Below are 23,501 nucleotides of genomic sequence, written 5' to 3'. Positions count from 1 at the left end.
AGGGGGTGGCGAAGTGCACTAATTCTCCCTCTTGATCTTTTGCAGACCATTCTAGGGAAATCCCGCCCAGCTCTGGGGCAGCCAATGATGTCACTTCCGGTTCCGGTCTTGATGACATCACTTCCTCCACTGGCCTTTAAAGCTGCCATCTTGTGTATAGAAAATCAGTTCTGTTTTGGACTCAGTTGTATAAACATGTCATTGATTTTGAATCAGTTTTGCAGCTGGGAACAATTATATGGGTGGTTGCCCCAAACCTTCTCAACGTCCTATGGTCGTTTTTGTGACTATATATATATATATATATATATATATATATATATATATACACACCTGTTAACCCATTGACCAATCTGTAGAGAAGCATCAAGGATTTGAACTTAACATGTGCTGCTACAAAGAGCCAATGGATGAATGATGATCTGAAAAGAGGAGCGACATGTGCCTGCCTCAGCTGTTTGAACACCACATGTGCCACTTCATTTTGAACGACATGTGGCGACACTCCGGCCAGTAGGGAGCTGCAATAGTCTTGACGTGAGACGAGCACGGCCCGGACCAGGAGTTGTGCTGCATAGTCTGTCAGGTATGGTCTGATCTTGTGGATGTTGTATGGAGTGAATCTGCAAGAATGAGAGATCATTGTGGTCATCAGTGAAACACATGGCTTTGAGCTACATGATCAATCCTGTTTTGTTGTTTTTTTATTTGTATTTGGCACATATTCATTGCAGCATCCCATAGTTTCTTCTTTCCACTTCAGATTCCAATGTCATGATTTTATTGTAACTCCTTGTAAAATTGTGCCACAGCTGTGCCCTCCAAGATGACTGAAGCAGATGCTCCTCCTTCTGAGTCACACGCTGTCCCCGCCAGGCTGTCAGAGTACAATGAGACAGCGCCAGGCCTGTCGTTAAATGACACCATGATGTTTCACTTCAGAAAACATTCTGTCACTGCCTGTGGAAAGTATGGAGAGACAAACTGAATTCCTGGGGAGGATTTACACAAGTTGATGTTCAGATCAAAGCTGTGAAATAAAGAGACGTTCTCAGCTGAAAATCCGCAGCCTCATCCAGCAGCCTTTGTGGATGTGCTGTAGTCTCACACAGCCAGACATTTACAAGACACATCTGGAGACGAGCAGCAGTGAGTTTCACTTAAAAGTGGGAGGGATCAATTAGACAGCTCACTGAGTGTCACATTTTTAAACCAATCCGATGTCTCCTGAAGGTGGAGCTCAAAGTAAGGGCGGTGACTTTGAACTGCACAGAGCAGCGGTGCTCACGTTAGCCTGGTCTGACAGCGAGCCTCCGTCTGCAGTCTGCTGAGGAGACCCCAATTCAGCATAGAAGATGGATATACTGTATAATAGAGCACAGGATGAGGAGAATTAGCATTGTCAATAAAATATAATATGATATAATATAACATACCACACTAGACCTACACTAATACCGTACAACCCTAACACTATATTAAACTATACTGCTTAACTCTAATCCTATGCTATACTGTAATATTAAATACTATACCACCCTACCCCTACATTATACTGTACTGCACTATACAACCCCAACAATCTATATATATAATTCACTAAGCAGCCATCAGAGCACGCAAGACAACCATGGGATACGCACGACATAGCCACGCCCGCCAACTCACATAGCCACGCCCACCAACTCTAAGCAGCCGACTATGGCACACGCACGACAGAGCCACGCCCGCCAACTCACAGAGACCCGCCCACCAACTCTAACACCATGGGATACGACGACAACTCACAGAGCCACGCCCACCAACTCTAAGAGCATGGGACGAGAACGCCTGCCCGCACGCCTGCCTGACTGTTACCAGCACCCCGCCCACCAACTCTAAGACCATGGGATATGATGACAACTCACAGAGCCACGCCCACCAACTCTAAGCAGCCGACTATGGCACACGCACGACAGAGCCACGCCCGCCAACTCACAGAGACCCGCCCACCAACAATTCGAGCGAGAGCGAAAGCATTTGCCAAGAATGTTTTCATTAATTAAGAACGAAAGTCAGAGGTTCAAAGACGATCACATACCGTCATAGTTCCGACCATAAACGATGCCAACTGGCAATCCGGCGGCGTTATTCCCATGACCCACCGGGCAGCCAACCGGGTAACCAAAGTCTTTGGGTTCCGGGGGGAGTATGGTTGCAAAGCTGAAACTTAACGGAATTGACGGAAGGGCACCACCAGGTGTGGAGCGTTTTGCTTAATTTGACTCAACACGGGAAACCTCACCCGGCCCGGACATGGAGGGGATTGACAGATTGATAGCTCTTTCTCGATTCTGTGGGTGGTGGTGCATGGCCGTTCTTAGTTGGTGGAGTGATTAGTCTGGTTAATTCCGAAAACGAACGAGACTCCCGCCTGCTAAATAGTTATACAACATAAGAGCGGTTGGCATCCAACTTCTTAGAGGGACAAGTGGCTTTCAGCCACTTGAGATTGAGCAATAATAGGTCTGTGATGCCCTTGGATGTCCGGTACTAAACACGCGCTACACTGAATGGATCAACGTGTGTCTACCCGACGCTGACAGGCACGGGTAAGGCATTGAACCCCATTCGTGATGGAGAGCAGGGCTTGCAATTGTACCCCACGAACGAGGACTTGCCAGTAAGTGCGGGTCATACGCTCGCACTGATTACGTCCCTGCCCTTTGTACACACCCCCCACCCCCCTCGCTACTACCATGGTCGGGCGACTTGGTGGATTATATATAGAAAAGCAGCCGGAACCGCAAAGAACAATGAAAAGTCAACGTGGCTCAGAGGTGCATGTGGACTGTAGCAGAGACGAAAGCGACTCAGGTGAGGAGTTGGGGGCGGGCACATGAGCAGGCAGTGCCTACTGAACGATGACTAAGAAATCAGCAGACTAGAATGGCGGAGGGGCCGGGGTGGAATGGGCGTCCTTCCCCTCTCCCCCCATTCTGCCCTCCGTGCCCGAGCGCCGTCCAGCCCCGTCCCTCGCTCTGGGAGGTGGAGGCACGACGGCGGTCCTCCAGTGTTCAGTCACGGACAATTGTATGTTGCCCTCTCTCCAGAGTTCCATCTTTTCATTCACCTACAGTCGTATCCTCAAACCCACCCCATTTGGACAACTGTGTCACTCAGGAAGTGTTCACCCATCAATACATAATTATGTGGCGTATGATACGCAGCGGGTTGGCTAGTATACTATATTACACTATACTAAGCCACACTATACTATACTATACTGTAAAACTCTAACCCTACACCATACTATAATATAATATACAATAACAACCTAGCCCTATACTACACTGTTTAACTCTACATTATACTATACTGCACTATACAACCCCAACAATATACTATATTATACTATACTAAACTATGTTATATTGTAGTTTACTATACCCTAACCCTACACCATACTATAATATAAGAGACTATACCAACCTAGCACTATACAATACTATGCTATACTATACTATGCCATACTATACTATGTTATATATACTATACTGTTCAACTCTAACCGTACACTATACTATACTGCACTATACCACCCCAACAATGCACTTTATTATACTATACTAAACTATGCTATACTGTACAACTCTAACTATACACCATACTATAATATAAGACACTATACCAACCTAACACTATACTATACTGTTAAACTATGACTCTACACTCTACTATACTGCACTGTAGAACCCCAATAATATATTACATTATACTATACTAAACTATGCTATACTGTAGTACAGTGTACAGTACAATTCCAACCCTACACCATAATTAACTATCTGATACTATACTATACTCAACTGTTCAACTCTAACCCTACACTATACTAAACTGCACTATACAACCACAAGAATATATTGTACTGTATTATATTATGCTATACTATACTGTACTGTACAACTCTAACCGTACACTATACTATAATATAAGGTACTATGCCATGCTAGCCTTACACTATACTCTACAGCACTATACAACACCAACAATACAGGTATACTATGCTATATCATTTTAGGCTATACTGTACTAGACTATGTTGCACAAATCTAACCCTCACTATAGTATAATATAATGTATTATACCACCCTAGCCCTACAGTATACTATACTACACTATATAGCTCCAGCTCTATACTATACTATACTATATAGCCCCCGCACTATACTATACTGTTCAACTCTAATCCTACACTATACTATAATATAAGGTACTCTGCCATGCTAGCCTTACACTATACTCTACAGCACTATACAACACCAACAATACAGGTATACTATTCTATATCATATTATGCTATACTGTACTAGACTATGCTGCACAAATCTAACCCTCACTATAGTTTTATATAATGTACTATACCACCCTAGTCCTACAGTATACTATACTACAATATACTGTATACTGTATCCCCAGCACTATACTATACTATACTATACTATACTATACTATACTATACTATACTATACTATACATTGAAACTCTCTAGTCAAGGGAATAAAGACGTAAACTGCAGGACATGTGTACAAATGACTGAGATGTTGTGCTGAGAGTGTTTTCGGACCTTCTCCAGATCAGTTTCCATGCCACAGATGCACTTTTGGCCATAAAGTGTTTTCCTTGACTCAGAGCAGCTGCTCCGCGATCTGAAGAGGACTCCTTGAGGAATAATGCGAGGGCCTTTCCAGCCAGCCCTTCTCGTTAACAGCTCCACAAAGCTCTTTTGTTCCATGCTATGACCTCACTGTTAGGCCGTGAATGGCCTTGTCACCGGTCCCTACCAGCGTCCACTACGAAGCACAGGCGTGCGGCTCAAGTGTTCTGAAAGGCGCTGACACGGAGAGGAAGGCTCTGCGTTAGACGTTTTGCCCGATTGTCCTCCGTCTGCCTGAACTCGCGTCTCCTTCTGCACTCCAAGGTTGTCTAAGCCTCTCATATCAGAAGAATGAAGATCTTATAAGGATGTTGAGCCGAGACGCAGTCCTCTGGAGTCCTGGCAGCTGGGTCACGGTACGTCGTCAAGAGGGGGCGCCATCAACAGCGTGTAAGTACTTTGCTTTTTAGCTGATTACCGGGTGAATCGTAAGAGACTTGTGAATGCGTCTCGTCGGCGCTCTTTCTGTAAATCTGCGTCAGCACAGCAGGCCGCAGTACTCTAAATAAAAAGACCACAAGGCTGCTGACCTTCCATTTTGTTCCTATTGCTGTTCCACCGCGGTGACCACACACATTGAATCAATGAGCCGACTAAGAGGGGCTACTCCTGACTTGTGAGGAGTTCCTGAAAACTTGCTATTCCCAGATCAGCAGGTCATGGAAAACCAGAGCGATATAAGACTGGCACTCGATCTCCTTGTCATTTTAGTCTCTGATTGTGCCCACCACTGCACTAAACTGAACTGTAAAGGCCAAATGAAAATGATATTTAAATGGTTAAAGTTAGTTTACAAAGTGCAGGCATCCAGACGAAAGGTTTACTCCAGCAGATAAAAAAGGAAAAGACATCACGGCAGAAATGTCGCGGAAGCCTGGAAATACGCAACTTCTGTAAAATCAGCGCAATATCCTTATGGATATTGACCTGAAAAGCGAAATTCAGAAAGATAATCTGCCGTGCCAGTGGGATGTGTTGCCGTCTATCAGCTGCAGGGTCCGAGTTCCGTGCCCAGGGTGTGCAGTTTGTATGTTCTCACTGTGTCTGTGTGAGTCTCCACTCTTCCACATACACCTCAAAAATGGGCCATTGGAGTCGACTGGCAACTTTAAACTGGCCTGGCATGCTTGAATGTGAGGGCAAAAGTGTGCCCAGTTAAGGTGCCTCAGTGGTTTCTCGCAACTCACAAAGTTCTGCGTTTGAATTCCATATCCATTTTATGCAGTCTCTTTGCAGAATTTTCATTGGGTGGTCCTTCCCCCCCACCTCCCATGTGTCAGTTTCCCCGGACTAACCAAGTTGAGGTGACCTGGAAGACCATGCGATGTGATAAGACTCAAAGTCTGACTACAACACGGCTGGGAATGGCTGTGGCACCACCGAGGTCCGCCACTTGAATGAATGAAGAAATGCAGGCATCTTCATACATTACACACACTGACGTTAGATTGACCGGCCTCTCTGGATTGGGGGTCTATGTATGTGTGCTACTTCATAGACTGGCATCCCTTCCAGAGTTGGTTCTACCAAACTCCTGAGCTGCCAGGATGCCAATTAATCTAAAAATCAGTGGATTAATGGATAAAAATCCTAACAGAGTCCATCATTTTTGGTGCTATTTTTAAATTTCATTTGCTTCCTTAAAACCAAAGAGCACTGGGATCAGGACTTGTGTGTCATCATATTCATTATAATCTACTCAGGTAGCCAAGACAAGGTGGCATTCTGCTTCAATGCTCATTGCATCCATAAAACATGTTATACCACTCGACTACTTGGTCCTTATCATCGGAAAGGACGTGGGCACCCTGCAGACAGAACATCCATCCATCCATCAATCCACCCTCTAAACCCACTTTACACTGAGTAGGGTTACAGGGAAACTGGACAGAATCCCAGCAGTGGCAATTTATGGGCAGGGTGCCAGTCCATCGCAAGGTGAACAAACAGACACACACAGACACGGGCCAACTCAGCAATGCCAAACCACCTACCCTGCATGTCTATTAGTTGTGGGAGGAAACCTATCTTATGTATCAATTATATAGTGCCTTTCACATCTATCTATCTATGTATTATATAGTGCCTTTCATATCTATCTATCTATCTATCTATCTATCTATCTATCTATCTATCTATCCATCTATCTATGTATTATATAGTGCCTTTCACATCTATCTATCTATGTATTATATAGTGCCTTTCATATCTATCTATCTATCTATCTATCTATTATAGAGTGCCTTTCATATCTATCTATCTATCTATCTATCTATCTATCTATCTATCTATCTATCTATCTATCTATCTATCTATCTAATCCTGCCAACTACGCTAAAATATGTATCTATGTATTATATAGTGTCTATCTATCTATCTATCTATCTATCTATCTATCTATCTATCTATCTGTCTGTCTATCTATCTATCTAATCCTGCCAACTACGCTAAAATATGTATCTATGTATTATATAGTGCCTTTCATATCTATCTATCTATCTATCTATCTATCTATCTATCTATCTATCTATCTAATCCTGTCAACTACGCTAAAATATGTATCTATGTATTATATAGTGCCTTTCATATCTATCTATCTATCTATCTATCTATCTATCTATCTATCTATCTATCTATCTATCTATCTATCTATCTATCCTGCCAACTATGGTAAAATATGTATCTATGTATTATATAGTGCCTTTCATATCTATCTATCTATCTATCTATCTATCTATCTATCTATCTATCTATCTATCTATCTATCTATGTATTATATAGTGCCTTTCACATCTATCTATCTATGTATTATATAGTGCCTTTCATATCTATCTATCTATCTATCTATCTATCTATCTATCTATCTATCTATCTATCTATCTATCTATCTATTATAGAGTGCCTTTCATATCTATCTATCTATCTATCTATCTATCTATCTATCTATCTATCTATCTAATCCTGCCAACTACGCTAAAATATGTATCTATGTATTATATAGTGCCTTTCATATCTATCTATCTATCTATCTATCTATCTATCTATCTATCTATCTATCTATCTATCTATCTATCTAATCCTGTCAACTACGCTAAAATATGTATCTATGTATTATACAGTGCCTTTCATATCTATCTATCTATCTATCTATCTATCTATCTATCTATCTATCTATCTATCTATCTATCTATCTATCCTGCCAACTATGCTAAAATATGTATCTATGTATTATACAGTGCCTTTCATATCTATCTATCTATCTATCTATCTATCTATCTATCTATCTATCTATCTATCTATCTATCTATCTATCTATCTATCTATCTATCCTGCCAACTATGCTAAAATATGTATCTATGTATTATATAGTGCCTTTCATATCTATCTATCTATCTATCTATCTATCTATCTATCTATCTATCTATCTATCTATCTATCTATCTATCTATCTATCCTGCCAACTATGCTAAAATATGTATCTATGTATTATATAGTGCCTTTCATATCTATCTATCTATCTATCTATCTATCTATCTATCTATCTATCTATCTATCTATCTATCTATCTATCTATCTATCTATCTATCCTGCCAACTTTGCTAAAATATCTATCATCTTTCTATTAATCTATCACCCCAGACAGCCTCTCCCGACACAACATGTGGGACGTAAACCACTGAGACAGAGAAAAGAAGCAAACTGCACATACAGGCCTGGTCAGGTCTCAGAGCTAAATTCCGATCATTGGATTTGTAAGGTGGCATCATTAACCTGCCATACCACCTGCGCTGGAGGTTTTCCAATTAAATATTCCAGACCCTGGTAATTTACCTTTAATTGCATTAAATGTAGAAATGTGATATTAAAAAGTACAAACACACACACACTCACTACCAAGAAGAATAAAAGTTGAGCAGTGCATGGAAATATTTTTAATATGTGGATCCAGTGTTGAATAGCAAAAGAGCAATTATTCACCTTTCAATTTAATGTAACAATAAATAAATACATAAATAAATAACTGGTAGATGAGGGATCAGGCCCCACTAGTCCTATAGTGCTAACTGTTATGCTGCAGTTCACCCATTTTCTAAGCCCACTCATTCCAGTGGCTGGTGGAGCCTGTCCCATCTGCGTTGGGCATAAGGCAGGGTGCCAGTCCATGCCATGCTAACAGTGGGCCAATGAGCATCACACACCCCTCCTCGACATCATCGCCATCATTTATTTAAAAATGAACCTTTCCCAAACACAATAGGCGATGAGTATGTGGGGTTAATTGAGGATGCGCTGACTCCGCTCCGTTGGGGGGTCTTTTCTCTGCAGTGTGGAGCTGTAAAGGTAGGCGCTCGCTATTCCTGTCAGTTATGCCCAGATTATCCAATTGCTTCCCTGTCTCTCCCTCTCCAATCCCCCCACCCACCTTCAACTCTCCACCTCCACAGGCTAAGCTGGGAAATGCAGGCGGCAAGTGGGCAATCTGAGATGTGGTGAACTGGGAAATCAGGACCACCCCACTTTGGAGAAAATTAAAGGAATTGCCAGAGCCACCAAGGGGTAGCAAGTAGACGTGTCGTCCTGTCATGAACACACCTCGGAGACGGCAGCCCACCAGCAGCCTGCAGTAAGTATCCTTATTGTGAACGTATTGTGAGATGTGCCGTCTTCAAGGGGTTACCATGGTGATGGCGCGCCGTGGTCTTTCCAACCTCCGTATCTTCACAGATTTCAAGTGCTGCTAAATATTTCAATATGCTGCTTGTCGGGTTTTATTTTTAACATAAACAGCACTGGCGTGAGGTGGGCCGGGCACTGGCGATTGCCGGGGTCGTTCATTTTCTCCCTGACGACTGAGAGTGATGATGCAGCGAAATGCTTCAGACTGAGGTTGAAATTCCCTGGAATATGAGACGGGATAGGAGCCGGGGACCACCGCGGGATCGGCTATTCTATCTTTTCTTTTATTATTTCTTTCTTTTTTTTAATTGTATACAATTCGTCATTTGGGCTAACTGGACTGTCAGCTGATTCTGTTCAAGTGTCACCGCTTAGCTTGGCTTTTCGTCACAAGGTCATTTTGAAATTCAATATCTCCATCTTAATTAAAATGCCCAGAGGGAGAAATCGCACTCAATAAACCACTTTGTGAAAACAAGACGTGGGTACGGCGACCTGTCGGGACGGGCAGAGAGCCTGCCATCCATTAGAGCACGGTGGCGCAGTGGTTAGCCCTGCTGCCGCAAAAGTGCCACCCACTTGGGCTCAGAGCTGGCATATTGTTGCTGGCTGTGTCTTCTCGTCCCAGATCTGAAGGAGGTGTACGTTGCGCTAATTAGATGAGTTCATAGGGCCACTACTGTCACCTGTACACAGCTCTGGCCTTTCTGGGGAACGGGACCACCAGGTGTTATTCACAGGGTGTCTGGTTTTACACTCCAAGATGTGGAGATAAGATGTGTGGGAAATGTGTTTGTGTTTATGGGGGGAGCTTGTGACGGATGGACATCCCATCTAGTGGTGGTTGTGCATTAAGGACCAGTGGGGCATGACGTCTCCAGATGTTCTTCACAAGGTGTCTGTTTTTCCCTCCAAAGATTTGGAGTTTAGCTGTTTGGAACTGTGTTTGTGTTTCTATGAGGGGGCCTTGAGATGGACGGATCCCATCAAGTGGTGGATCTGCATGAAGAGCCAGTGGGGCACAGACCCCCAGATGTTCCTCCTGAATGTTTGGTTTTCCTTCTAAAGATATGGAGTTAAAATGTGTGGGAAATGTGTTTGTGTCTCTATGAGGGGGCCTTGAGATGGACAGATCCCATCAAGTGGTGGATCTGCATGAAGAGCCAGTGGGGCACAGACCCCACCGATGATCCTCCTGGATGTCTGGTTTTCCTTCCAAAGATATTGAGTTAAGATGTGTGGGAAATGTGGGGACCTTGAAATGGATGGGCATCCCATCCAGTGGTGTTTCTGCATAAAGGGCCAGTTGGGCACAGACCCAGAAGACACTGTACAAAAGAAGTTGTGAGCTTCCATCAGTAATTAAGGTTGTCATTAACATCTCCCAGCTTACTCTTCATGTGTTTCCACTTGTCCATCAGATGTCCAGTGTCCTCACTTATCTAAGTTAACTTAACTTAACCAAGTTATCTAACTTAAACTTCTTAAGCTGTTTCTTCTAGTCTGTTAAATTGGTCTTCATGCTGGCTGCTCCCACTCTGTTTCTGGCTGACCAATTGGCCCTGCAGTGTTCTTAGTGGAGGAGCAGCCCCACCAGATGTTCCTCCAGGGTGTCCGGGTGGAGTTTAGCTGCATGAAAAATGTGTTTGTGTATGGGAGGGAAGCCTTGGGACAAATGGGTGTCCCGTCCAGTGGTGTTTCTGCATTAAGAGCCAGTAGGGCGGAGACCCAGCAGAAGTTGTGCAAAATAAGGCATAAGCCTCCATCTGGAATGTTCTTATTATTAACTAGGGCAGCAGTTCTCAAACTGTAACAAAAAAGGGGGCGCGAATGTTGGCTATTCGTAGGGAAATTTTAAACTTGTAGTGGTGTATCAGCAGCAAAAAATATAAGAATAAATTTTACTAGGGTTTCAAAAAAACGTTAGGGGGGCGCGATTAAAACTGTTATGAAAACTCGGGTCGCAGATACTTAAAGGTTGAGAAACGCCCCCTGCTCACTTTGCTTGCCAACCCCCCGGACGGGCGCAACACGCTAGCCACTTTACGGCTCTGCCGCTCGTGTACGGGGAAAGCGGATGTACGATTTTTTTTTCTTGTTCTTTATTTCACCTTATACAATTTCTTGTATTAGGAATTTGTGAGGAGCACAGGGTCAGCCATTGTACAGCGCCTCTGGAGCAAAGACAGGTTAAGGGTCTTACTCAAAGGGCCCAGCCTAGTAGGATCTCTTTTTTTGGCAGTGACGGGGATTCGAACTCCAGCACAGATCCTTAGCCTCAGAGCCACCACTCCACCCTAATTTAAACAGATAGGAATTGTTACATGTGCATAATAGACCTAACTGTTTTATAACATTCACTTCCCAGGTCCTCCCTGCGTGGAGTTTGCATGTTCTCCCCGTGTCTGCGTGGGTTTCCTCCCACACTCCAAAGACATGCAGGTGAGGTGCATTGGAGGTCCTAAATTGTCTCTAGTGTGTGCTTGGTGTGTGTGTGTGTGTGTGTTTGCCCTGTGGTGGGCTGGCGCCCTGCCTGGGGGTTTGTTTCCTGCCTTGCACCCTGTGTTGGCTGGGATTGGCACCAGCAGACCCCCGTGACCCTGTAGTTAGGATATAGCGGGTTGGGAAATGACTGAATTTTAGCTGTAAGGGACCGGAGCCAGGTTTTTTAAAACAGGGGTTACAGCAGCAGGTTTTAAATCACTGAACATTTTACATTTCAGCCAGTAATTAACCACAGTTAAAAAATAGTAATACACAAAAAATTGAAAGAAAATTATGTTTCATGTTGCGTTATACGTTTTCATTCTGTTTGGCTTTGAAATTCACATGCAAATACCTTTTAAACTGATCCTGCTACTAGGACGGAGTGGTGGCTTTGAGGCTAGGGATATGCACTGGCAGTCGGAAGGTTGCTAGTTCGAATCCCGTAAATGCCAAAAGGGACTCTGCGCTGTTGGGCCCTTAACCTGCAATTGCTGAGCGCTTTGAGTAGTGAGAAAAGCGCTATATGAATGCAAAGAATTAATTTTACTATTATTACTTTTACTGTAAAACTTCAGTTTGAATTAACTTTCCGTCAATATCGCATTGAATTTTTGATTCCGTGTTTGGACTCCCATCGTGACAACGCAACGTATAACTGCCTGTGAGTGAATTTCGTTTCTTTCTCTCTAATAAATAAGCCGACTTATTCGAATGTTTGTCCCTGTGATGTGTTAATTGTCATAGTTAAAGCTATTCTAACGGGAAACTGTTAACATTTGAATATGAATGGCATATCAAGATCTGCTTTGTTGTCTAATGTCATTAGTGAAGATGGACTACATTACCTTTCTTGTTGTCTGTTAAAATTTTACATGTCAGAATTGTTCAACCAATTTTGAACACAACTAATCTTGTCCTATTGCATAGCCCGTCACTCAGACATAAATTACGCAATTACATTACGATACGTCCTTCTTTCAACAGTAATTCGAAGACCAGACGGTGTTAACGGCTGTAGATATTCTTCATGATATTGTAAGTTGATGTTTTCATCTTCCGCACCATCACCACCAACTGCTTCAGCAGAGTCTATTGATACGCATTTAAACAATTTGCCGTGTAACCGATCGACAGTTTTCGCGTAAATTCATTTGACTTGCTAGGATTGCCCGTGTACTCAATTCTTCTGTTGATAACTCTTCGGGATAAAATTCTTCAACACGATTTGGACATAATACGTCTTCTTTCATTGGGAACTTAAAGTGAGAGAAACGTAAAAATTTATAAGAGCTGAGAGCTCAGGAACTGTGTCTGACAAAAACATTCACACGAATGAGAGGTGAGAGGACCGCGGGCGTGGGCCGTGAACCGTAAATGCTGGAGAGGAGGGCGGGATTTGCTAAAATCTCTTGGCAGTAGTCTCGATTTTCTTTTATAACAGAGAGAAATGTTTATAAGAACTCTCAGCGTTGATATTACTCACCGCTGAGGCCTCACCTGGAGTACTGTGTTCAGGTTTGATCAGCAGGCTACAGAAAAGACATAACAGCACTGGAGAAAGTCCTGAGAGGAGCGACTGGGCTGATTCCAGGGCTACAGGGGGTGAGTTTTGAGGAGCTGAGCCCTTTCAGAGACTAAGAGGAGACATGATCAAAATGTTTAACATTCTGAAGGAAGTTAGTCCAGCTCATCCTAGCTGTTACTTTAAGATGAATTCTTTGATGGGAACACAGAAACATGTGAAGAGCAGATTTCACACGAAAGTCATATAAAGACATATACAAACACATGAAACAGTGATTCTTAAATGGACTACAAATCCCAGCAGCCACAGTAGTACTTTGCCATTAGGTAGCTATGGGTGTTGCCACAGGGGTTGCTGGGGGGATATAAGGTTTGCCATGAACTTTAAAGGTGAGCCAGAAGAAGCTGGCAGGGGCTCAGTTGTCCATCTTTTCTGTTTCAACGCTTCACCCCAATGCAGCTACCTAAGGGTTACAGTTTTCCAGGATTTGTGTTTGTGTTCTGGGCCTGATGTTTGTGTGGTGGGGTCTGAGTTGGTAAATATCTTTGTCTGTAGAACACTCCTAACTAACATCTGCAGTTCTTCATTCACACTCCATCATGGTAGAACCCAACTTTACATATTACAAGGTGTGACCAGTAGAGGGCACAAACGCACCCTCCAAACCCCGTTCTGCCAAGTCTGAAGCGAACCTTCATAAGCGTGGGGTCCACCGGTGTTAAAACTAAACCAATTGTCCAATTCTTTGTCAAATTTATCCCACTCCTGACACCAATGTAACGACCCGAGGGGTGTGAGAGACAGAGGACTGGACTCACCCACCTTAGGCCACACAGCTAGTGTGTCCCTAAAAAGGACCCTCTGCCAGGTTTTATGAATGCAGGGGCTCTTACACCATCCTCCTCTTAGAAATCTCACCCTCAAAGGATAAAACATGTCATCTACTGGGACACTCAAGGGGTGCGAGGTGACCCGATCTGCCCAGTCTGAAGTGAGCCTTTATAAATATGGGTTCACCAAGTTTAACACGAAATCATTCAATAGTCAATTATATGCCACTTCTGACACCAGTGTCACAACCCAGATGGTGCAGGAGATAGAGGAATGGATTCATCCACCTTATGGTAGAGTGCAGGGGTGGTCCTAAAAAGTACTTTTAATGTTCTTCAGTGAGCACCTCTGCCACACTGCCTAGGTCTACTGTGGCACTGTGAGCTCCCAGCTGCTTTGTCACCTTGGCCCCCCCCCACACACACACACACACACACACACATGGGTCAGACAGCTCCACCACACTCCACTCACCCAATCTCAGAGACCACCTGACTGCCACACTGTCCCAAGACCAGGGTCAAGGCCCGAGGCTCACTGGAGCTCACGCTCATAAGCCTATAGATCTCATCAGCAGGGAGATACATAATAAATTGCTTATCCACAATGCCACGTCTGCCACCCCACTCACCCTGTTCACACGGCCACTTATATAACTGGGTTTTCCAGCCATCCCCACCACCTCTGATAGTCTGCGGCCTTCTAAACAGCTCGCCCCCCTCAGGTCTGTACCCAGGGGTGAAACACTGCCCTCCTCTCAGAACCCTTGCTAACTCCACCTGCCGGGACACTCAAGAGGTGTGAGGTGACCCAGTGTGTCCAGTCGTCAGTGTAAGTGCTAAACCAGTCCTCCAAGTTAAGTATTTTAGTTGATTTTATCCCAACGCTGACACCAATATAACAAACCAGGGAGTGCGAGCAAGAGACAGAGAGAGAGAGAGAGGAATGGATTCATCCACCTTATGGTAGACTGCAGGGGTGGTCCTAAAAAGTACCTTCAACGTTCTTCAGCAACTGCCTCTGCCACACTGCCTAGTTCTCCTGTGGCACCACGAGCTCCCAGCTGCTTTGTCACCTTGGCCCCCACACACACACACACGAGTCTGCCAGCTCCACCACACTCCACTCACCCAGTCTCAGAGACCACCTGACTGCCACACTGTCCACCAGTTCGTAGGCCAACCCAAGACCAGGAGGCCACACTCATGAGCCTATGGATCTCATCAGCAGGGAGATGCATTGCTTACCTACAATGCCATGTCTGCCACCCCACTCACGCTGTTCAAGGGGCTGCTGGTATAACTGGGTTTTCCAGTTTTCCCCCACAACCTCTGATATTCTGCGGCCTTCTAAAGATCTGGCCCCCCTCAGGTCTGTACCCAGGGGTGATACACTGCCCTCCTCTGTCCAGTCACCAGTGTAAGTGCTAAACCAGTCCTCCATGTTGAGTTTTTTAGTTGATTTTATCCCAACGCTGGCACCAATATAACAATCCAGGGGGTGCCAGAGAGAGAGAGAGAGACAGGAATGGATTCAGCCACATTACACCAAATGACCGGTGGGACCCAAAACGCCCCTTTGGCCTCTTCTTTGGAAGAACCCCCAACCTACAGTTCATGGCCTCCTGACGAGCAAACCTGGCAGTTTACAATATTTCACTCCAAACTGTAGCAATAAAATGATCTCAATTTATGACTTTTGTAACTCTGCACCAGCGCGGTACTAAATGGGTGGTGTTCCCTCGGTGTTACGTTTGGTTCAGTCTGCCATTCCAACCAAAGTGAAAAAGAAAGATCTCATTCTGTAATCGAATACCTCTGAAGTAATGTGTCAACAGCTGGAGGGGCTTACCAGATGGTTTATTTTCTTAGCCTTCTACGCCCGCCGTGCTTCTGTTTCAAAGCTATGGAGGCCTTGTGAGTGGCCTCTGTGTTGACTAATGGGAGGTCAGTGGCTCTCCGACAGACAGAAGTGCAAAAGCACATTAAGCCGTTAATTCTTTCAGAGCTAACATGGTGTATGAGGAGCCACAAACTTCTCCGCTGTAAATTCCTCCTTGGAGTCAGTGCTGAATAGACAAGGCGGCAGAGGGCAAAACACTCCCTGTGAAAACAAAAAGCTCTCCGAAGTACCGGAGCTTCAACTTGTAATGGCTCCTTGAATGAGCTTAGTCACACACACAGACAAAGTCAGGCCATCCTCCAAACCAGTCCACCCAGTTTAAGGTCACGTGAACTTCTCCAGCCAGCTCTGGGTGCAAAGTAGGAGCCGACTCTGGACAGAGTGCCACTCCGGCACAGGGCACATTCACTCACCCTCACCGGGCCAATTAAGAGGCAGTGCTGGCCTGTCATGTTTGCTTCTCACAACCTGCTTTGCTTAGCTTTGTAGACTTTAGGGGGTGCTAGAGAGCTAATGCCGAGTCCAAATGATGAGACAGACGAGAAAGCATTAATAACAAGAAACTGGGGAAAAGTGCAATAAGGACAAGGATAATACAGCAAAAGGTACGTCTTCTGGTCTAACTACACAATCAAAAGCAGCTCCGTGTATGACTGTATATGTGTATCAGTATGCTGCTGCTGAAGAATGTGAATTTCCCATTGGGATTAATAAAGTATCTATCTATCTATCTATCTATCTAAAACGGTCCTCAACTGGCCTAAAGGAGTTCACTGTGTATGCAAGCTGTGCTACCATCTAAGTCCGTGAAATCCAAGTAATCAAAGTAGACCTCAGCATTAATGTTTACAGTGTACCATCTATTGGAAGGTGTGTTAGAATGCACGTAGTAATAAAATGCATTGCATTTGTCACTCCAACAGATGGTGCATTACACGCATTTATAGTAATAAAATGCATTACCACAAATACTTATGATGCACCAACTATTGAAATGATAAATGCATCTATTATATAGTGTCTTTCATTATCTATCTATCTATCTATCTATCTATCTATCTATCTATCTATCTATCTATCTATCTATCTATCTATCTATCTATCTATTTCATAGTGCCTATCTATCTATCTATCTATCTATCTATCTATCTATCTATCTATCTATCTATCTATCTATCTATCTATCTATCTATCTATCTATCTATTTCATAGTGCCTATCTATCTATCTATCTATCTATCTATCTATCTATCTATCTATCTATCTATCTATCTATCTATCTATCTATCTATCTATCTATCTATCTATCTATCTATCTATCTATCTATCATATAGTGCCTTTCATGCCTATCTATCTATCTATCTATCTATCTATCTATCTATCTATCTATCTATCTATCTATCTATCTATCTATCTATCTATCATATAGTGCCTTTCATATCTATCTATCTATCTATCTATCATATAGTGCCTTTCATATCTATCTATCTATCTATCTATCATATAGTGCCTTTCATATCTATCTATCTATCTATCTTGTATTTTTTATATTTATCTGTATTTCATGCAATTGCATCTTCTTCTTCTTCTACACAACTTCACTGGACTAATATCAGATTTAAGACAGAAAATAAGCTGATGCCATGAAGCCTTGCTTTTATTAGTTTCTGTTGGCTCCCATTTAGCTGATGGGCACTGACTTGACGCCCTGCCGGATATGAAAGCAGTTTATCACTCTTGTGCGCTGGCTTCACTTTATAAAGTCATAGTCTCAGTCTGATGTTTGTCCATTTGTTGCTAAGTAACATTTATGGTCTGCCATCGCCAGTGTGATCTTCTTTCCGGAGTCTACTTTCTTTTTTATCAGGCTGTAGCTTTGTTGTAGAAAAGAGGAGGATGCTATCTTGGGTAAGGCCTTGCAGATTCATCCTTTAAAATGTAACATCTCCTTAAGTGGTACACTAATTTTGTTTAATTGTTTAGCCAAGATTATGGAATGTGGCAAAATTTTAGAGAGAATTTAAGAGGTACCCAGCACATACACTATACTGCCATTGCACATGAGCTTGTTGGGCATTCTATCTGAAAATGATAAAAGAGTTTCCAGCCCCAACATCATTCAGATTTCAAAGAAGTCTATGAGATTTGAGGCATTCTGACAAAGGTTACATATTAATAACACAAAATGGGAAAGTAGAGTCATATATTACTCTACCAAGACAAAACACATTGCATATTTCATTCCAACAAATGGTGCATCATAGATATTTGTAGTAATAAAATGCATATTTTTTTATTCCAACAGATGGCACATCACAAACCTTAATAGAAATAAAATGCAGTGCAGTTTTCTTTCCAACAAATGGTGCATCACAAAATTTTAGTAATGACATGCATTGCATTTTTTCATTCCAGTGGATGAAATACCTTGCATTGCTGCCTATATTCCTATTATATAGTGCCTTTCACTATCTATCTATCTATCTATCTGTCTGTCTGTCTGTCTATTATAAAGTGTCTTTTACCACTGCTTATTTACTTGATCACGTAATATAATAATAGAGCATCGCAGCTTCCAAAATCACATCTCTGTGTTATGTTATGTTATATTAAGTAATGGGGAGCTTTCAGTGCTCATATTTCAAGTTTTCATTGAATTATTCTGCCGTTATTTTATCAGACAACAAATGAAGGAAATGGCAGACATTTTATGACTGGATGTCTTTGATGTTGCTTTGCTTTTCTTCCAGTCTCTGCTTACTTAGTCTGACTGTCAGTTTGCTCTGTGATGGAGTGGCATGGGGTTCTCCTGCCTTAGGCCCAGTGCTGTAATGATGCTCTGTCGCCCCCCTGCAGCCCTGATTTTGCTGAATCGGATGGTTTAGTTTGACGTTGTGAACTGAACTTATTCATCCATACGTCCATTCATTGTTTGCTGTGTCTCTCCTGGTGGTGCCAGCGCAGAGTTGGGTGTCAGGTGGAATGCCCGCCCTGGGCAGAGCGAGAGCTGTGTGCTGTTAAATCAGGATGGCATTTCCTTTTAGCGGAACGCTCTGGAAGTGACGAGTCAGTATTTGCAAACTTGTGTTTGACGCGCTTCTTCTGTTTACACTGCTGTCTCCTGCAGTGTGTGATCTCCAGTGACACACATGTGATTATCACTTTACAATTCCTCTTTTTTTCCTCATCTATTAATTTGTCTTTTTCGCTGTGCCAATAAACCACAGTCAGCTTCAGCGTATAAAAAGTCGCCGCTGTCTCTGTGAGCAATTTGCATGCTTGAGTGAACATCTGCTAGACTTTACATCTTATGCTTTATTAAAATATGCTGCTGACGTACAGCGGAATGTGTCATCCAAGAGGGGCGCCACACTGTTTTCATTAACAGATGGAGGGCTGAACGCACCACGCAGTGACTTTTAACAGCACGTGGACAGAAGTTATAAGTACAAATCAAACGAGGCATGAAACGAGGCCAATGATGTGACTGCATAATCACACGACTGGACTTTAAAACACAAGCTGGCACATTCAACCTTCTCGACAGCCCCGCGATCCGCCTCTAAAAATGGATGCAAATGACCATAAAAGTGTCCTGAACACCTTGAATGAAGGCGTCAGCCAAAGAGAGAACATAAGAAATGTGACAAACGACAGCAGACCATTCAGTCCATCAAACTCATTTGTTTAGCTAATCACTAAGCTGTCCCAAGTGTCACTCGAGTGTCTGGCCCCGCCCAGCCTGCTGCCCCTCAAGTGTCTATCCCTGCTGTCACTCAAGTATCTGGCCCCGCCCAACCTGCTGCCACTCAAGTATCTATCCCTGCTGCCACTTAAGTGTTTGGCCCCGCCCAGCCTGCTGCAACTCAAGTGTCTGGCCTCACCCAGGCTGCTGTCACTCAAGTATCTGGCCCCACCCAACCTGCTGCCACTCAAGTGTCTGGCCCCGCCCAACCTGCTGTCACTCAAGTGTCTATCCCTGCTGCCACTTAAGTGTTTGGCCCCACCCAACCTGCTATCACTTGAATGTCTGGGCCCGTCCAACCTGCTGTCACTCGAGTGTCTGGCTTTGCACAGCCTGCTGCCACTCAAGTGTCTATCCCTGCTGCCACTTAAGTGTCTGGCCCCGCCCAGCCTGCTGCCACTCAAGTGTATATCCTTGCTGCCACTTAAGTGTTTGGCCCCACCCAGACTGCTGCAACTCAAGTGTTTGCCCCTGCTCAACCTGCTGTCACTCGAGTGTCTGGCCCCGCCCAGCCTGCTGCCACTCAAGTGTCTATCCCTACTGCCACTCAAGTGTTTGCCCCCACCCAACCTGCTATCACTTGAATGTCTGGCCCCGCCCAACCTGCTGTCACTCAAGTGTCAGGCCCCGCCCAGCCTGCTGCTTCACAAGAACAGCAGAACATAAGAAATCTGACACATGAGACGAAACCATTTAGTCCATTTGTCACTCGTTTGTTTAGCTAATCGCTACGCTGTCCCAACAGCTCATCCAGATTCTTCTTAAGGGTTCTGCTCCAATGCCATGGCTTGGTAGTCTGTTCCTGCATTTAGCTCCAACCAAATGGCTGTCACTCAAGCATTTAGTCATGCTCCTCCTACTGGCACTCAAGTATCTATTTGGCTGAGATTTAAATATTTAGCCCCACCCATACTCCTGACACACCCCTTTAGGTGATGAGTGACAGGAGGAGTGAGGAGGAAAAGGAAGGGAGTTTTGATTCAGGAGACAATAAGCAGGAGTGTTTATGGGATAGAGAGAGAGAGAGAAAGAGAACGCGAGTGGCAGGAGATCAACTGATTGGTAGGCAAAGCTTTCTTTGATTATTTTGGGGGTCTGCTTCTTAACCCAGACAATGGCGTATAAGGCAGGGCAACGTTTGTTACGGAACGGAGACTCACAAACATAGAAAACTCCAGCACCACTGATTTGCGCTTGCTTATGAGTCTGGTCATTTCAATATTATATGAATTAATTAATTTTATGAATTCTTTATTATATTTTGTTAATACTAGGGGGCTCTTCCCCCTGATCGCTTCGCTCACCCACCCCCAGGTTTGGTTTACTGGATATACAATTTAAAGAGATTGTTATTTTCATGGGAATTATTACACATGCATTATTTTGACTTTAAATTTAAAACTTTTGTAAAAACAATACTTGTCCTTTAATTACGGCCCTGTGTGTAGTTACATCTCTTTCTCGCAGGACGTATAACGCTGCTCATGTTGTGAAGGAGGGGGAGGCTGAACGCATGCTAAGGAGATGCCACCAGATCATCTGCTGTCTTTCTGCTGCCCGTCGGTCATTTCAAAGCCTGTACAGCAGCTGTCCTTTTGCCACTTCGTGTCTCTGCTGCTCGTGTTGTGAAGGGGGACGGGGGGGTTTAGGGTGGTTGAATGCCTGCTAAGGAGAAGCGGTCGGATCATTTGCTGGCTTTCTGCTGCTGGCGAGCTGCGTGTTCTGCTTGTCGTTTACTAAAGAGCTGTGAGCATATGATGCGTGTCTGCCAACAGCAATCCAACAACTGCTAGGTTAGATGTCTGTGGACTTGTTTTAAATGATGGCTCACTGAGGGCCTCATGTATAACGCCATGCGTAGAATCCACACTATAACATGGCGTAAGCACAAAAGCGGGAATGTGCGTACGCACAGAAAAATCCAGATGCAGGAATCTCTACGTATGCAAGCTTTCACGTTTTTACACTACATAAATCCCGATCAGCGTGAAAAGTAACGCACGTGCACGCGCCTTCTGTCCCGCCCCAACTCCTCCCAGAATTACGCCTCTTTGAATATGCAAGTTAATATAAATAGCCTTCTGTGAAAAGACAATGGGAAAAGTACGGGGGAAAATATAAGAATTTCAGCGAATACCAAGAGGAGGCAAAGGAAAAACGTACAATTTGTTGGTTTAAACAGTGGGATAATCAACAAAAGAAAGTTGATCGAGTGACAGAGTGTCGGAGAAACTCAAAAGATCGAATTCACAAAGTCGCACAGTACCCGAAATAAAAAAGAAATCACATATCAAAGTCGCCGTGAAAAGGCGAGTCGTAGCTCACCGTCTGAGTGTCATATGAAAGAGTATTAGGGTACAAACAAAAAACATAGGCACACAGTGGGAAAAAAAGCACGAAATGTCAACTTTAATCTCGAAATGTCCACTTTAATCACGTAGTTTATTTTGCCATTAAAGTAGAACATCATAAACTTCATCTTAAAATTGTTTAATTTACTAGTTTCTCAAATCTCATTATAACTATTGTTCTGTATTTGATCTTCTATGTGCTCTGTGTGTGAATCACTACCTGCTTTTTAAACGGGCTTTCTCTTTCTCCAACAGGACACAGAATCCATTACATTCGTGATATTACAGCTCTCTGAATAATTAAAATACTGAGATGTATACGTGATATCATTTTCATGATGATATGAGTTAAAGCATGTTATTAAACATGGGAACACGGTGGCGCAGTGATTGTTCATGTCTCGCGCAAGAGGCTTGCTGCGCCATGCGCGACCTTCGATGAAATAATTTATCACAGCAGTGCTGTCTCTTTCAAACGTTCTAACCTCCAATTCCTGTCCTTACTTTTCTTTCTCCAAATACCCAATCGCCATACAGTCAGCTCTTTAATAGACGTTAAGCCATCTGTAAGCTTAAAACGCAGATTCTTCAAAACTTTTAAGGAACATCGAAATATCTTCGTAGTACATGTTTAATTATTCTATCCGTCTATCTTTCCAGTGTCGCGTCAGCACCAGCAAGAATACAACGCAATGCAGGAACAATCCCTGAACTAGCTAGCGCTGCGGCACTGTGTCCTCACATGTTTAATTATTAACAATACAGATTATTTAAATGAAGTTAAAGTTTTATCTGTATAATATAAGCAACATATTTTGCTGCATTTCATCTTAAAAATGATATCGTCATCATACGCGCTTTATAAAGTGGCGCAGGTTGTGCAATATTATAACTGTACTGCAAGTTTACAGTGAGGTGATTGTACTTATAAGTCCAAACAGTTCTACAATGAACGCACGCTAAGGATATGCCGTCGGGTCACCTGCTGGCTTTCTGCTGCTGGCGAGCTGCGTGTTTTGCTTGTCGTTGTTTAAAGAGCAGGGAGCGAGTTAAAGTGTCTCTTGCGGGACTTCAGATTGTCTTCCAAGGAGATCATGTCTCGTCTCCCTAGTCTCCCTCCCAAAGAATTTTTTTTTATAATAGAGAGATAATTTTGTTTGTTAAATAAATACTGTACGACTATTTGCTAAACTAATCTACTGTATACCATTTTTCAAGTAGCTGTTCTGTTATCCGTCTTTTCTGTTATTCATCATGGCCTTGGTCCTGACCCCCGTCAGATAA

At 43.4% G+C, this 23,501-nt stretch overlaps 1 protein-coding gene across 1 annotated transcript in view; it reads left to right on the top strand.

Moving 5' to 3' along the window:
* The first annotated feature begins 9,145 nt into the window (after nucleotides 1–9,145).
* The window catches only part of palm2akap2 (PALM2 and AKAP2 fusion), a 144,887-nt gene continuing 130,531 nt past the window's right edge, over nucleotides 9,146–23,501 (top strand). The window contains 1 exon segment of the mRNA XM_051929849.1: nucleotides 9,146–9,323. Coding sequence (XP_051785809.1) covers nucleotides 9,283–9,323 — 41 coding nt within the window. The 5' untranslated portion in view covers nucleotides 9,146–9,282.

The sequence above is a fragment of the Erpetoichthys calabaricus genome, chromosome 7 (genome assembly GCF_900747795.2).
Source record: "Erpetoichthys calabaricus chromosome 7, fErpCal1.3, whole genome shotgun sequence".
NCBI classification, from domain to species: Eukaryota; Metazoa; Chordata; class Cladistia; order Polypteriformes; family Polypteridae; genus Erpetoichthys; species Erpetoichthys calabaricus.
Note: the sequence above shows the minus strand (reverse complement) of the source record. Positions and strands in the feature narration are given on the sequence as shown.